This window comes from Trichechus manatus, unplaced genomic scaffold (assembly GCF_000243295.1).
Source record: "Trichechus manatus latirostris isolate Lorelei unplaced genomic scaffold, TriManLat1.0 scaffold00177, whole genome shotgun sequence".
Classification (NCBI taxonomy): Eukaryota; Metazoa; Chordata; class Mammalia; order Sirenia; family Trichechidae; genus Trichechus; species Trichechus manatus.
In genome coordinates this window covers 2811230-2825316 of record NW_004444113.1, presented here as the reverse complement: position 1 = coordinate 2825316, position 14087 = coordinate 2811230, and the positions used below count along the sequence as shown (strand labels likewise).

Sequence of the window (14087 nt, the reverse complement as noted above, 5' to 3'; positions counted from 1 at the left end):
TCAATGAATATGCCTTTTCCCCTGCTTTTCTCTGACAAAAAGGCAGGACTTTCCAGCATTGGCTTTAGCCTGGTGTCCAACATCATGATATTAGTGTTGCTCTGAACTTCCCCAGGGGTCAGCAAAAGGTTGGCACTTTTTAACTGGACAACCATATGCATTATGTAATTAGTTTATAAGGCAGCTGACAAGGCCCTCAAAGACCCAGTTTTCTCTTTCCGAGCCATGTTTCTGAATGCAGCCCCCCGTCCTTGAGAACATATGACCCAAGCAGCTTTTCCACCACCCTTCTGAAGAAGGAAGTCAGTCAGCCAAATGTTTCCCATACTGACTTGTCCGTGATTTTTTCTTTTTCTCTTAGACATCATTTAAAAATATATTAAAGGATTAGTTTATTAAACACTTTATAAAATAACTTAGGTCTGGCTTCTGCCCTTTATCTATTAACCCATCGTGTGTTTCTTTCCATACAGGCATTTGGTATAATAGCTATTCAGTTAGCACACCACAGAGGAGCCAAAGTGATTTCTACAGCGTGCAGCCTAGAAGACAAGCAGTGCCTTGAAAGACTTAGGCCTGCTATAGGTGAGTGGTACTCTTCAACACAAACTTTTAAAACATGAAATTCTGAAGAGAAATCACCTTAAAAACTGCACTTCTAAAACAAAATTCCAAATGAAAGCTACTTTTAAAATGTGCTTTGTATCTGTGCTGAGTCCAAGTTTACTTAATTGATAGTTTTTAATTATTTAAGTTTTTTAAACCTACACTTTTTAGCATTTTTCCATCTTTGCAGCATTGTTATCAATGTAAGTTTGAATTAGGTGAACTTTGACACAGTTGAGAAATACTTGATGCCTCTTTGGTTTTAGTCAATAAATGTATTTTTGCATCACTTTGCATGTTACACTCTGATACACAGGGGAGGGAGATGACCCACTTACACAGAAACACAGTCAGACAGAGTTTATGATGAACAGGACATGATGGAGACTGGAGAGCTGAAAAGAATTGAACATGTTGGAACAACAATGAATATGGAAAGGAGGAAGACGATATGGACTGCAAAAGGAGAGGAGAAAGGAATGGAAAAACTAACAGATGAAGAGAAAGGCAGATGAGCCAAGTGTAAAGGAAAGGCAGGCAAGAAGGACAGTTGGTTGCGTGCTAAGGGACCTGTTACCTCCTTGAGTCCTCAACGACCCTGTGTGACTAAAAAGAAACAGCATCTCTCTAGCTTGCCCAAGGATCTGCAGCTAGAAAACTAACTGGAATGGGATTTGAACCCAGGCCTGTCCCACATTAAAGCCCATGTTATTTCCATTGGAACTTTATGCTTCTGACAGAAATAACCAAGTAAAGGGAAGGGAAGGCAGGGGCTGCAGAAAGGAGGAAAATAGGGAAAAAATTAAAAAGAGATTTGGAAATAGAATGGAGAAAAAAGAACGTAAGACAGGACTGGTGAAGGGAGAGGTTTCTTACTGGTCATTTGCCTTCGTGGGTTGCTTGAGTCCCTTCTGTCCTCCTCCCCTGCCCCTGCCTCTGGAATACTTAGATCATTGTTGAACTTACCTCTAATCTGAGCAGCTCCAAGAGGAATTATCTTCAACAAGGTGGTAAAAGACACAAAAATGAAACAAACATGCCTTCATTTGCCACTTCAAGTTGTGGTAATTTTTTTTTTAATTCTCACATTAGATTGTTCTAATTAATACTTTAAAGCAGCCAGTTAACATTAGTTTAATTTTTACTAACTCTGCTAAAAGTATGTTTTTTTTCCTTATCCTCAGGAGTTGTCTTGATTTGGGGGAGTCAGGTGGGGTAGGAGGGATTTCTATTACTGAGAAAAGGATAAAACAGCCTCCTGTAGATAAGGACGGACCCTGGTGGCACAATGACTGAGCCCTCAGCTGCTAACCAAAAGGTCAGTGGTTTGAACCCACCCAGTGACTTCGCAAGAGAAAAGACCTTGCAATCTGCTCCTGTAAAGATTACAGCCTCAGAAACCCTGTTGGGAGGTTCTACTCTGTCATATAGGGTCGTTATGAGTCGGAATTGCCTTGAGGGCACACAACAATAACAGTAGGTAAGTACTCTATTGTACAAATATATTTTTGTATTTTTTTAGCTCTTACAAGTACCAATTGCTGTAGAGTTGATTCTGCCTCATGGCAAGCCCTTGTGTGTGAGAGAACTATCCCGCAGGGCTTTCAATGGCTGATCTTCACAAGTAGAGCATCAGGCCTTCTTTCCAGGCACCTCTGGGTGGACCTGAACCTCCAGCCTTTCAGTTAGCAGCTGAGTGCATTAGCCATTTGTACCACCCAGGGACTCCAACTCTATTAAATCCAAATATGTTTTAAAAATTGTTTAATCTTTGAGTTTACATCTTAACACACGTGTACCCGTATGGCTTACAGATTCTCAGTTTTGGCAGTTATATCCTGTAGCTGTAGAGAACAGTTATGTCAGTGGACCAGCTTTGGAGCACCTTGTCCACAGAATGCTTATATTTTTATTTTATTGAATATACCAGTCCCTTCATTTAAATTGATCCTTACCAGTATTTGGTTAGACCAGAAAAAGTGTAATTTGAGTTGATATTTTCCTTCTTTAAATTCACTAATTGTTTGAACTACTTAACTCATTTCAGAGGACAGATATATATTTGCTTTGATTTTTCTTCTTCTTTGATTTCTCTGTGTTGGTCACATAAAGAACAGTACATAACCTGGTTTCCTGTCCTTTACAGCCCGAGTGATTGATGTATCTAATGGGAAAGCCCATGTTGCCGAAAGCTGTCTGGAAGAAACAGGTGGCCTGGGAGTAGATATTGTCCTAGATGCTGGAGGTTGGTATAACCTGTGTAATTTTTTAGTTTGATAAATTTCAGAAAAATGTATAACTGGGAAATTATTATTAAATTGAATGACTTTTTTTTTTTTTTTTTTTTTAAACTAAAAACTTGACTCTTTAAATTGGAGCTCTGTTGTTCCACTGTAACTTGTCTCTCTGGAAGAGAGCACATCTTGCCTTTTAAATTATAGGATGAGCTACACAGTTCTTAAATTTCAGAGCAAGGCTACTTCTGGGGGCTCTTTTAAAATACTGCTTTCAGTAAAGCACTGGCATTTAAGTTACAAGTGACATACCTCTGCAAGAAACCCACAAACATCACCTCCTGAGTGGTTCCCAGATGATACACACCAGTTCCGGTTTCACCCAGATGCTTTTTCAGGCGGTTCTGCTGTGTGTGGCTGCCCTCTGTTGGGTGGCGGACTTCTGCAGTCTCAGTTTGAAAAACATGCAGAATTTTGCTCCGTTTTCACCTTTCTTAAGCTTTTTTAGTTGATATCTATTTAGCACTTAATCTGTACACAATTAGGTCGTGCCGCTGCACAGAAAGAGTAAGTTTCGCAAGCCTGCAAAGGGCTCCCATTATCCTTTGATGCATCTTTTATTGTGGGAATTTGCCATCATGTTTCTTTTTAACCAGTATTCAAGATTTGAAATCAGAGGAAAAATTTGTCAGTGGAAGTAAATGTATACTTCATTGACTTTCCACTTTTCCAAACAGACATTTATATAATTATGTCAGTATCTTGAGTGTACGAGTTCTTTATTTACCAAAAGAAATCAGCTTTTCCCAATGTAGTAAGCTATTAACGTTATGATTAAATGATCAGACTTAGTTATGTGGTTATCTTGCCTGGTATTCAAATGAAAATAGACTTTATCTTTAGTTATTTCATTTAAAATTGAATCTAGTGTAAATTTTATGACTAGTTTTAGTATAAAATATATTTATTTTAAGGTATCCGAATAAACTGCCTTTTTCTAAGGAAAATTCATTTCTGTATTAAGAAGTAACGAGAACTTGTTTGAGAAATAAATTTTTGTGCACGTTATTATAAAATATATTTCTTCTTCTTTTTTTTTTTTTTTAACTATTCCTTTGTAAGTGAGATTATATAGTAAAGATGATGGACCCACTGTAAAATTACCACTCCTACCACATAAGCATGACATCATCACACTCCTAGGTGTTGGAGGCCACTGGGTGACAAGAGAAGAAAACCTTCAGGTACTGTCAGAAACAATAAAGCATTACTATTACACCAGAGGGATGGGAGGAACAAAGATAATGCCTAAGTCTTTTCTGAGGCAAGGTCTGGCAAAGTTAATAAAAGTCCTAAATTATGTCCTATTTTTAAAAGAAATATAACTTTTTTACTTTAAGCTACATGCTGGCCAACCAAATGTTGAAGTACTGCCTCGTAGAGGAGCTACTTCAACTGGAATGATTATAATTAATTTCATCGAGTGGTTTGGAAGGTAGTAACGTCTCAATTTTTTAATAGGATTTTTTTCTTAGTAACATTGTTGACATGTACTTATGTAGTGAAATTTTTCAATATAAAATTATCACAATTTCCTAATTATTCAGTTTGGAATTAACTATATGTGTATTTATGTTATCCCTCAAATTGTTATTTTCAACAGAATTTAAGTATATATCATGGTTGATGTGCAAATATACCATAATTCTCATATACCAATCTGTATAGATTTTCCAACATCCTCACTAGGGTGACTGGTCAGTAGTGGCCAGACACACACACACTCCACTACCACCTCATCACCAGGATTCTAGACTGGCCCTGCATCTGCCCTGTACCTACCACCTTGCTGTTTCATCATTGTGAACCAGGAATTAGAAAACACTGTAGTTTATATAGTGTTATTAAAGTTTGCATGCTGATTATTTGTGATTTGGGCATTAGTTAATCTGTGTAGAAGTTTTTCTGGCTCAAGATACCAGTCATCCTTCTGCTGTTAAACTCACAGTGATTGACCAGTCTTTGTGCATTCTATCCAAGTTGGATCCTCCAGATAGCCACTGCCTTTTCCTCAAGGGAGCAACAGTGTCTTTCCTTAATGATGAAGTTTGGAATCTGTCAAATGTACAACAGGGAAAATACCTTTATATCCTTTTTTTAGTGACTTGGGGTTTCTAGCTTGAAATTTACCTTATACTCTGATCATTAAGTTTTTTAATAATAACAGCAGCTAACTTTCACTGAGTATGCCAAACAATGTTCCATGTGCTTTGCAGCAATTAATTCATGTAAACATTATAACAACCCTATGAGGTATAAGTACTGTTGCTACCCTTATTTCACAGGTGAAGAAACTGAGGCTTAGAGAGGTTAACACAAGTCCAAGGACACAGCTAGCAAGTGGCAGAAGAGGAATCACGCCCCAGTAGTCAGGCTCCTTTCTGAATGGGAGATAAACCATAAAATACATGGAAGGTTTGTTTTGTTTTTAACCTGACATTATGGAAATTCCATGTGTCACCTTGAGAGGCTGCATGATCACTCCTGTGACAGGGCCACTGCAGAAAACATCTCAGAATACTTACCTCATTTAAAGTTTGTGGGGCACTGTTACAAATATCGATGCTAGGAAGTCTTCATCAAATGAGGATGAATCCTCATTCTTAAAAAGAGAAGTTACTCAGAGACAAACTTGGTGAATGAAGCCAAATCATGCGTTTTGATAAAAGTAATGAAAAGTTTTCTTGAGAGAATATGAAAGCAATCCCATGAGAAAAGATCCAAAACTTTTTAAGAGCATAGTCAACTTCAAAATAAACCTTTTCTTTCTAAGATTAGTTTCAAAGGCAACTGCACTTGGTAAAAGCTTTAATGTGTTGGACAAAAAATAAGTTCTCATTAACTCAGTAAAGTATATGTGTACACAAAGAAGCTTGCATAGCCTTCCGTTCATCTCCACCAAGTCTCATACCTTTCCTTTGTTATATGTCCGTAGTTACGTATGTGATACGCATAGAGGCCAGTGCCCTCAAGGAGCAATGACAGACTTAATTCAGAGCTTTAAAATAGTAAAATGTAATTAATATACTGCATATGTTAAGTTTTAAAGAGATTTCAAAATCAGAAACGTCCCCTTAATGTAGTGAATGTACGAGTTTAACATATTTTTGATTAAGTATTAAATTTGGGAAATAAAACTTTTTTAATTCATTACAAGAATTTTTAAAATTTTCATTTGTAAACAACTGTCCAATAGCACTGTAATTATCAAGACTACGTGGACTGTTAACAATGGAGAACACCAATTAAATTAAAAGTATATTAGTTAATATTTTGAATCTTCCATGTCAGAAACTAGGCTGGCTGCTTTGTCTGTTAATTCTCATTCCCCCAACCCTCAACTATGAGAAAATGCTGTTAACCTGTTCGATAAATCCATGGACTGTGTTGAAACATGACATGTTTATATGAAATGAGTAAAATTTTCCAAAGAAATAGGCATTATGTATATATACTGATGGCAATTACAGTAATAGGTAGAGAGAATTTGCAGGGTTGTGAATAAGTGATTAATATTCTTCACATCTTTGAAATTGCTTGTGATCGTATTTTTAATTTACACTTTCTAAGTCCTGAAGCCAACGTTAATCCCCACATGCAGGCCCCCTCAGATCACAGGTGAGCCAGTTGCTGCATGTGACGTCACATGGAGCTCTCTTTGCAGTTGTGACTGTGTGCCATCGCGAATTCTCCGGTACTAGCAATTATACAGGCTCTCGATCCCAGCCTTCTAATTTCTAAAACTAAATGACTAAGGTGAAATTTTCTTAATTTTAACACCGTTTCCTGATTCTCTTGGTGAAATATATACACATACGTAATTTATAAACTTTTCTTTCCAGCACACAAATTTTGAAGCTATTATCAAGCAGTTTAGTAAATAAGTGTGCACCTAAAGTAAGAGATACAAGTGTTAATTTTTTAATTAAAAATGCCATAAATAGTGCAGAAATAAAAGCCTACCACTGCTCAGTCACCATCCACCTTGGCTAACAGCAGTCGTCACGTAGGACAGGCACGAGGCCGCTTCTTTCCCTGTTTGTCTTTAGAGGGTTAGGCTCTGTCACATCACCTCTCAAATCGTTTCCCTATTTCCCTGTTGTAGAGGTAAATGTGACAGTTTACAGAATTTCTGTAACTTAACATTCTGAATTTTAGAGAGTTAAAAACTAAAAAACTTGCAACAAAATCAAGACAGGTGACCTGCCTAGCATCTTCTGCTTGTTGAATGGTTTTATTTAATTCTTTCCTTTACATTGCCACCTTAACAATCCTTTCAGCTACGTATCTTAAAAGATGTGATGGAGAAGTTATCGACTGGTGTTTTTAGGTACGCAAAGTAACCAAATTGTCATTCTTGTTTTTCTGTTCTCAAGAAAAGGCAGGCATTTCCATTTTTGTTTCAGATTTTACACCTGGGTACGCCTGTTGCCTCCATATTTATTTAGAGACATGACTGCTTTTTAGTATTTCTCAGAGTGTGTCTGGTGGTCTGTAAGAATTCCTAAAGATGGTTTTTCCCACTCCGTCCCATCCTGCACCTGGTCCTTTGCTTTCCCTCATCATTCCTCCCAAAGCAACTTGAACAAGCCATTACTTGAGAAGAAGGGAGAAAAGTATAATATGATTTTAAAAAGTTGCATCTCCTTACCACCTACAAAAAGGGAGTGGATAAAGGAGGTATTTTTTCCCTTCAAAATCTGACCTTTTTTTTAACAGTGGAAGTAGTAATGGACAAGTTTGTTTAAATGATTTAAATCGATTGAGCTATAACTGTCAGCGACCACCCTGTGTGTTCTGATCCTCTTTAACTAGACCTGACATTTCTAATTTCATTCTTCCTTAGACCTCAGTTGGATGAACCCATTCCACTATATGAGGCCAAAGTTTCCATGGCAATTGTTCAAAAAAATGAAGGAAGAAAAAAGCAAGTTGTTCAATTTTAATTTTATTCTTCCTCAGACCTCAGTTGGATGAACACATTCCAGTATTTGAAGCCAAAGTTTCCTTGGAAATTGTTCAGAAAAATCAAGGAAGAGAAAAGCAAGTTGTTGTGTTTCTAAGCATTTTCTCCTGCTAAGACAAGATGCTCAGAGTTACGTGAATCTTTGAAAAGTAGATTAATTGTGCAAACGGTTAACGTCTGAAGGGAGTGTTGTGAAAAGCTCGTTTCTGTTGTCTCTAAACACGCTGCCTCCCTCCGCTGCACCACCCTTACCTTGGAGAACAGGCTTCCCGCGAAGCCGCCCGCGGCTGCTCGTTGGCGTCCTTCTGTCAGATTCGGCCTTGCCCGGGCCTCGGCACCTTCCTCCTTAACGCCTTCGCTCTCAGGTCCTCGCCGGAGCGTACTTTCCACTCTCAAACCCCGAGTTTCCAAATTACATTAGATTGGTTCCCAGGACACAGCTCTCTGGGGGCGCTGGGGAAGGCCCGGGCTCCTCAGGCCACGTTTTGGGGTAGCGTCGCCCTCAGGTCGCGTTTCCTTCGCGTGGAGGCGCCGTGCCCGGGGCTGACTGCCCCCTGCCAACAGGGTAGTCCATTCCAGTACCTTGGACGGCGTGATTTCTCGCCACGCCGCAGCCGGCCACCCGACTACGACTGGGGGCCCCGCGCTTGAAAGGGTCTCCGGATACTACAGGGTGGGCGGCGGCGGCCCTGAGGGTCGCCGCGAGAGCGGGGCAGCCTAAGGCGCATGCGCGTTACGGCTGTACGCCGCGGCGGGGGCCTCTGGGCGGCCTACGGCGCATGCTCGGGGAGGCTTTTTGGCGGGGGTGGGGCTTCGGGGCGGCCTACCGCGCATGCCCGGCGCGACTGCTTGACGGGGGCGGGGCTGGCGCGCGCGGGAAGTATCTGCTGGCTGCCTGTCTGCTCGCCGCCACCGGGCGTCATGGCCGTCACCGTGCCCGGCTACTCGCCCAGCTTCAAGAGGCCGCCCGAGACCTTGCGGCTCCGCCGGAAAAGGGCCCGGAGCCACAGGGCCACCGCCTCCCCGACCCCTGAGCCCGCGCCCCGACGCGCCGCGCTGGCCGCCGGGCTGCCCCTCCGCCCCTTCCCAGCCGCGGCGGGCACCGGCCGTGCGACCCCGGTCCGGAGGAACCCATTCGCTCGCCTGGACAACAGGCTGCCGGCCGCCGCCGAGGCCCCCGGCGAGCCGGGCCCGGTGAGTGCTTGGTGGCCGGCGGCAGGGCGCCGTCACAGTTCCTGGGTTGAGCAACTGAGAGGCCGAGGCTGGAATAGGCGCGAACGTGGAAGCGAGCCGCTCCTGAGGCGCCCTGAGCCCTGGGGGCGGCTGCGGCTGGACGGCCGGCGGGCCTGGGTCGCTGCCGGCGGGCACGCCTTGCAGGGGTAGGGGCTCAGGAGGTTGGGGGCGAGGGGCTCAGGAGGTTGGGGGCGAGGGGCATCGGGGCGGGGATCACGGTTCAGGGGCGCCTGAGCGGGTCAGGGGCCAGCGTTCAGGAGAGCAGGGTTCAGGGGCGCCTGGGCGGGGGTCAGGGGCCGGGGTTCAGGAAGGCAGGGTTCAGGGGCCCCGGGGCGGGGGGCAGGGGCGCCTGGGCGGGGGGCAGGGGCCGGGGTTCAGGAGGGCAGGGGCAGGGTTCAGGGGCGCCTGGGCAGGGGGCAGGGGTCGAGGGAGCCTGCGTTTGAGGAGGTGGCAGCAGCCCTGTCAACAGGGTGTAGAGACAGGCTTAGAGCAGCCGTCCTGGAAGGAGCTGTTTGGCCGGGAAATTACAAGACCCTGCTTTCCAACGTAGATCCCTGCCTCCGGATCGCACGCACTGAAAATTACTCACGGGATGGAGGAATCTTGAGTTGTGGGGTCAGAATTGACTAGGATTTCTCTTACCCCAAAGCCTTTAGGGTCTTTTGGTTTGATGTTTACACGCCAGTTAATAGATGCATACAACACGGGCCTTGTTTCTCATTTTTGATACTAAAGTTCATACGCAAAACTGAAGTCAAAATTCTCATGTACTGCTTTAGGGGCATTATGAATAAACAAGCTTGAATTTACTGAGAAACTCACATGCCAGGCTCTGTACATATTTAAAGCAAACTTCATCGTTTAAGGACTTTTTTCCAACCTCAGGTTTTGGATTCTAATCAAGAAAATGATTTGCCACAGGAAGAGAAGTTTCTTGAAACAACCATTATTGAATTATCCAAGGTAAAACTTTTATCGTTAGAATGTAGTTTTTTATAATGTAAATTTGTACTGCTCAGAAGCGTTTTGGCCATGGTGGCATAGTGGTTAAGTGATACGGCTGCTAACCAAAAGGTCAGCAGTTCAAATCCACTAGCCGCTCCTTGGAAACCCTATGGGGCAGTTTTACTCTGTCCTGTAGGGTCCCTATGGTTCGGAATCGACATGACAGCAACGGGTTTGGTTTGGAAGCATTTTGCTTGGAAAAGTTTCACAGGAAGCTCTGAGAGAGTGGTCATCTTTGCTGTTGTCAGGTGCCATCGAATTGGTTTCAACTCATAGTAACCACGTGTACAATAGAAGGAAACACTGCCCAGTCCTGCACCATCCTCACAGTGTTGCTTGTTTGAGTCCATTGTTGCAGCCACTGTGTCAGTCCATCTCCTTGAGAGTCTTCCTCTTTTTCCCTGACCCTCGACCAAGCATAATGTCCTTCTCCAGAGACTGATTCCTCCTGATAACATGTCCATAGATCGTGAGATGAAGTCTCGCCATCCTTGCTTCTAAGGAGCATTCTGGCTGTACTTCTTCCAGGACAAATTTTTTCGCTCTTCTCGCAGTCCATGGTGTATTCGGTATTCTTCACCAACACCATAATTCAAAGGCATCAGTTCTTCAGTCTTCCTTGTTCATTGTCCAACTTTAGCCTGCGTATGAGGCAGTTGAAAACACCATGGCTTGGGTCGGGTGCACCTTAGTTCTCAAGGTGACATCTTTGTTTTTTAAGATTTTAAAGAAGTCTTTTCCAGCAGATTTGTCCGGTGTTGAAAAGATGAATTCAGCCAAGATCGAGGACTTAGTATGATGTTTTAATGTTTACGATGGCAACCAACAATAAGTAGGCATAGCTGATAAGGATTTCTCCTTCTGCCTCCAACGGCTTTTAGCGCTCTTCTTCCTTGGTGGGTGACTCCTCCAGCTCATCTCAGATTCAGCCCCTCCAGGTTCAGCTTCTTTTTGAACTTAGTCCCTCACTAGATCTTCAAATCAGATCCCCAGATTACCTCCACAGGTTGTTAGAAAGCGTTGAACCTCACTGTGCTACCACCACCATCCTTGCAGGCACACTCCTGATTCTGTTCCCCAGGTACTTCTGTTGCGATAGCTTGATACATGGATAGTCTGCCCTAATGGGATCAGACTTCCAGAAGTCACCAAGACCCAGTCTCCTGCTGTTAGAAATAAATGGCCTTCTTCACATGGTCTGTTGGAAGTAGTTCCCTCATCCCTGCCACTTTTTGTGATATCACTTAAAGGAATGCTCCTGATGTTGGGGATATTAACCTGAAAGAAGAGTGAAACACGCCGAGGGGGTTTGAGGTCAAGAATCGTTTCTTAAATACGGCCTCTGAGAGCCTGACCCACATTCACTGTGGGAGCAGATTAGCCCTGGTTCCAGAGTTTTCAGGGACTTAAAACGTACTTTTTAAAATTCTTGGACGATTTCTACTTGGACAATAGCAATGTAGGTTTTAATTTTTATAAGCTATGATCATAAAAATAATGCATGCCTCTTGTAACTAAAATAGTATCCCGTTGCCATTAAGTCGGTTCTGACTCATAGTGACTGTATAGGACAGGGTAGAACTGCCCCACAGGGTTTCCAAGGAGCAGCTGGGGCATTCGAACTGGTGACCTTTTGGTTAGTAGCCAAGCTGTTTAGCCACTACACCACCAGCGCTCCTCGAACAGTATAGAACTATGTAAACTAAAAAGTGAAATCTGCCCCTCCACCACCACAACCAGCACCCCTCTCTCCTGCCCCCAAACAACAACAGTAAAACATCCTGGCTTTCCAGAGGTCACCGCTGTGAGCGGTTTACTGGGCCTCCTTCCAGACTTTTCCTCAGCATGTAGTATATTCTCAATGTTGTTTATTATAGTCATCTTAACACCACAGTGGTCATGAGTATGTCAGTTGATAAAATCTCTAGGTCAAAGCTTTTCTTGAGGTGCCACTAATTTTTCTGTTGTTTGTTTTCTGAAAGACTTCACCTGCATCTTTCTCCGAAACTGATACTCCATCCTCAGAAAGTGCTGAGTTACCTGTAGACTGGAGCATTAAAACTCGACTTCTTTTCACCTCTTCCCAGCCCTTTGCCTGGGCAGATCATTTGAAAGCACACGAAGAGGCTCAAGGTCTCGTTCAGCACTGTAGGGCGACAGCAGTCACCTTACCACAGAGTATACAGGTAATTCTGAAATAGGGGAGCCGTGTTTTAAGGTGGCAAGTTAGTGCGAAAATGTGCTTCTCTGCAAAGTGTCGTTCTTAGTCTTAGTACTAGGGTGATGATTTTTCCTTTCATTATTGTTTTTCTTCTGACATTTAAAGACACAAAGCCTTGGAAAGTTTTGTATTTTCCAAATCATTCTTTCATACAGTTTTGTTTGTTTGTTCTGTTTTGTTTTTGTCGGATTCCACAACTGCCCATTGCATTTAGAAACACGGACTGAGAGTTAGTATATGTTGCCGGCAGGAATTATTTGAACCAAACCTTTCTTTTCTAAGGTCTTTGAGAGAGAAAGTATATGGAAAAGAAATGAAAAGCAATTGAGGAGAAAGAGTATGAGGCTGGTGGATTGTTTTTCTAGTTTTCTTGTATAGAGTATAGTGTTTTTTTAAATGCAGTGATTTCCTGTTACCTGGGTGGTGGTCTGTTGTAAATGTAGTTATTGGGGTCTGGAATGATTTTAGAGAAGTGTCATTGCATTACTCCCAAACATCTCAGCACTCAAACTAGGCTGAAAGGGCCCACTGAGGGAGGCTCTGGTCCATCTTCTCCAGTGAAGAGATCAAGACGTTTCGTGATCCACATTGTCGGTTTTTACTCTGTACTTTTGACACGGGGACATAGGGGAGGTTGAATAGCGTTAGCTACACATACACACTCAACACCTGCTCCAGTGATAAAAACAGCCATTGTTCTCAAGGATGTTCGAGACGGAAAATTGTTTCCATCTCCATTTAAGTGTTCCTGGTGTATTGTTCAATGGACTGACACTGCCGGCAAAAAAGGTTCTTCTCAAACAAGGATAAACTGCACTTCAGCACCTATCAAAGTTACCGACACTTTCCTGTGGGAAGCAGTAGAGATTCTCCGACTAAGTGCTTGGTATATTCAGTGTCTCACTCCTAAAAGTTTATATTTCTAATGGGGCAAAAAATGCCCAATGTCACCTGGATTTTAGGATACCAGGCTCTCCACCGAGCTCCGCTGTGCCTTCCAGCAGAGCCTCATCTACTGGCTCCACCCTGCCTTTCCTTGGCTGCCGCTCTTCCCTCGTATTGGAGCAGACAGAAAAATGGCTGGGAAGACCAGCCCTTGGTCAAACGATGAAAGCCTGCAGCACATTTTAATGAGTGACTGGTAAGATTTATAGAAATAGTTTGCAATCCAATAGTGAATTTTCATTTGAGCAGTAAAACCTGTTGCTGTCTGGTCAGTTCCAATTCGTGGTGACCCCGTGTGCCACAGACTAGAACTTTTCCCTAGGGTTTTCTTGGCTGTCGTCTTTACAGCAGCAAATCACCAGGCCAGGCCATTTTTCTTTGGCACTACTAGGTGGGTTCAAACCTCCAACCATTAGGTTAGTAGTTGAGGCGAATTGCTTGCACCTTCCAAGAACCTCTGTTTTAGCAGAAGCCTCTACAGTATTTATCAAGGGAAATGCATAATGGTAGAAGGGTCTCTACATCCTTCTAAACTATCTTATTGGAAAATGTTAATTGCCTGCATTTAAACTGACCTCATTCATTCTTTGTCCAGTTGTGAAACGTGTGTGTTTATACATACAAACAGACATGATTCTTCAGTGTTGTGAAACGTGTATAAGTGTTTCTACGTACAGACATGATTCTTTAGTGTTGTGAAACGTGTATAAGTGTTTCTACGTACAGACAGACGTGACTCTTCAGTGTTGCGGAACGTGTGTAAGTGTTTCTGCAGACAGACAGACGTGACTCTTCAGTGTTGCGGAACGTGTGTAAG

At 42.9% G+C, this 14087-nt stretch overlaps 2 protein-coding genes across 6 annotated transcripts in view; both read left to right on the top strand.

Moving 5' to 3' along the window:
* Positions 1-8123, top strand: part of CRYZL1 (crystallin zeta like 1) — a 34851-nt gene extending 26728 nt beyond the window's left edge. For 3 of the 5 annotated variants that reach the window (XM_004386975.2, XM_023741320.1, XM_023741319.1), the window contains 6 exons: positions 474-585; positions 2753-2851; positions 3963-4084; positions 4881-4986; positions 7185-7230; positions 7747-8123. In XM_004386975.2, the coding sequence (XP_004387032.2) occupies positions 474-585; positions 2753-2851; positions 3963-4084; positions 4881-4986; positions 7185-7230; positions 7747-7846 (585 nt within the window). In that variant the 3' untranslated portion in view covers positions 7847-8123. The remainder of the gene's footprint in view (positions 1-473; positions 586-2752; positions 2852-3962; positions 4085-4880; positions 4987-7184; positions 7231-7746) is intronic. The other 2 variants (XM_023741321.1, XM_023741322.1) reach the window with 2 other exon arrangements.
* Positions 8124-8787: 664 nt separating this feature from the next.
* DONSON (DNA replication fork stabilization factor DONSON) overlaps positions 8788-14087 on the top strand; it is a 10350-nt gene continuing 5050 nt past the window's right edge. The window contains exons 1-4 of the mRNA XM_023741318.1: positions 8788-9060; positions 9985-10062; positions 12087-12290; positions 13288-13466. Coding sequence (XP_023597086.1) covers positions 8788-9060; positions 9985-10062; positions 12087-12290; positions 13288-13466 — 734 coding nt within the window. The remainder of the gene's footprint in view (positions 9061-9984; positions 10063-12086; positions 12291-13287; positions 13467-14087) is intronic.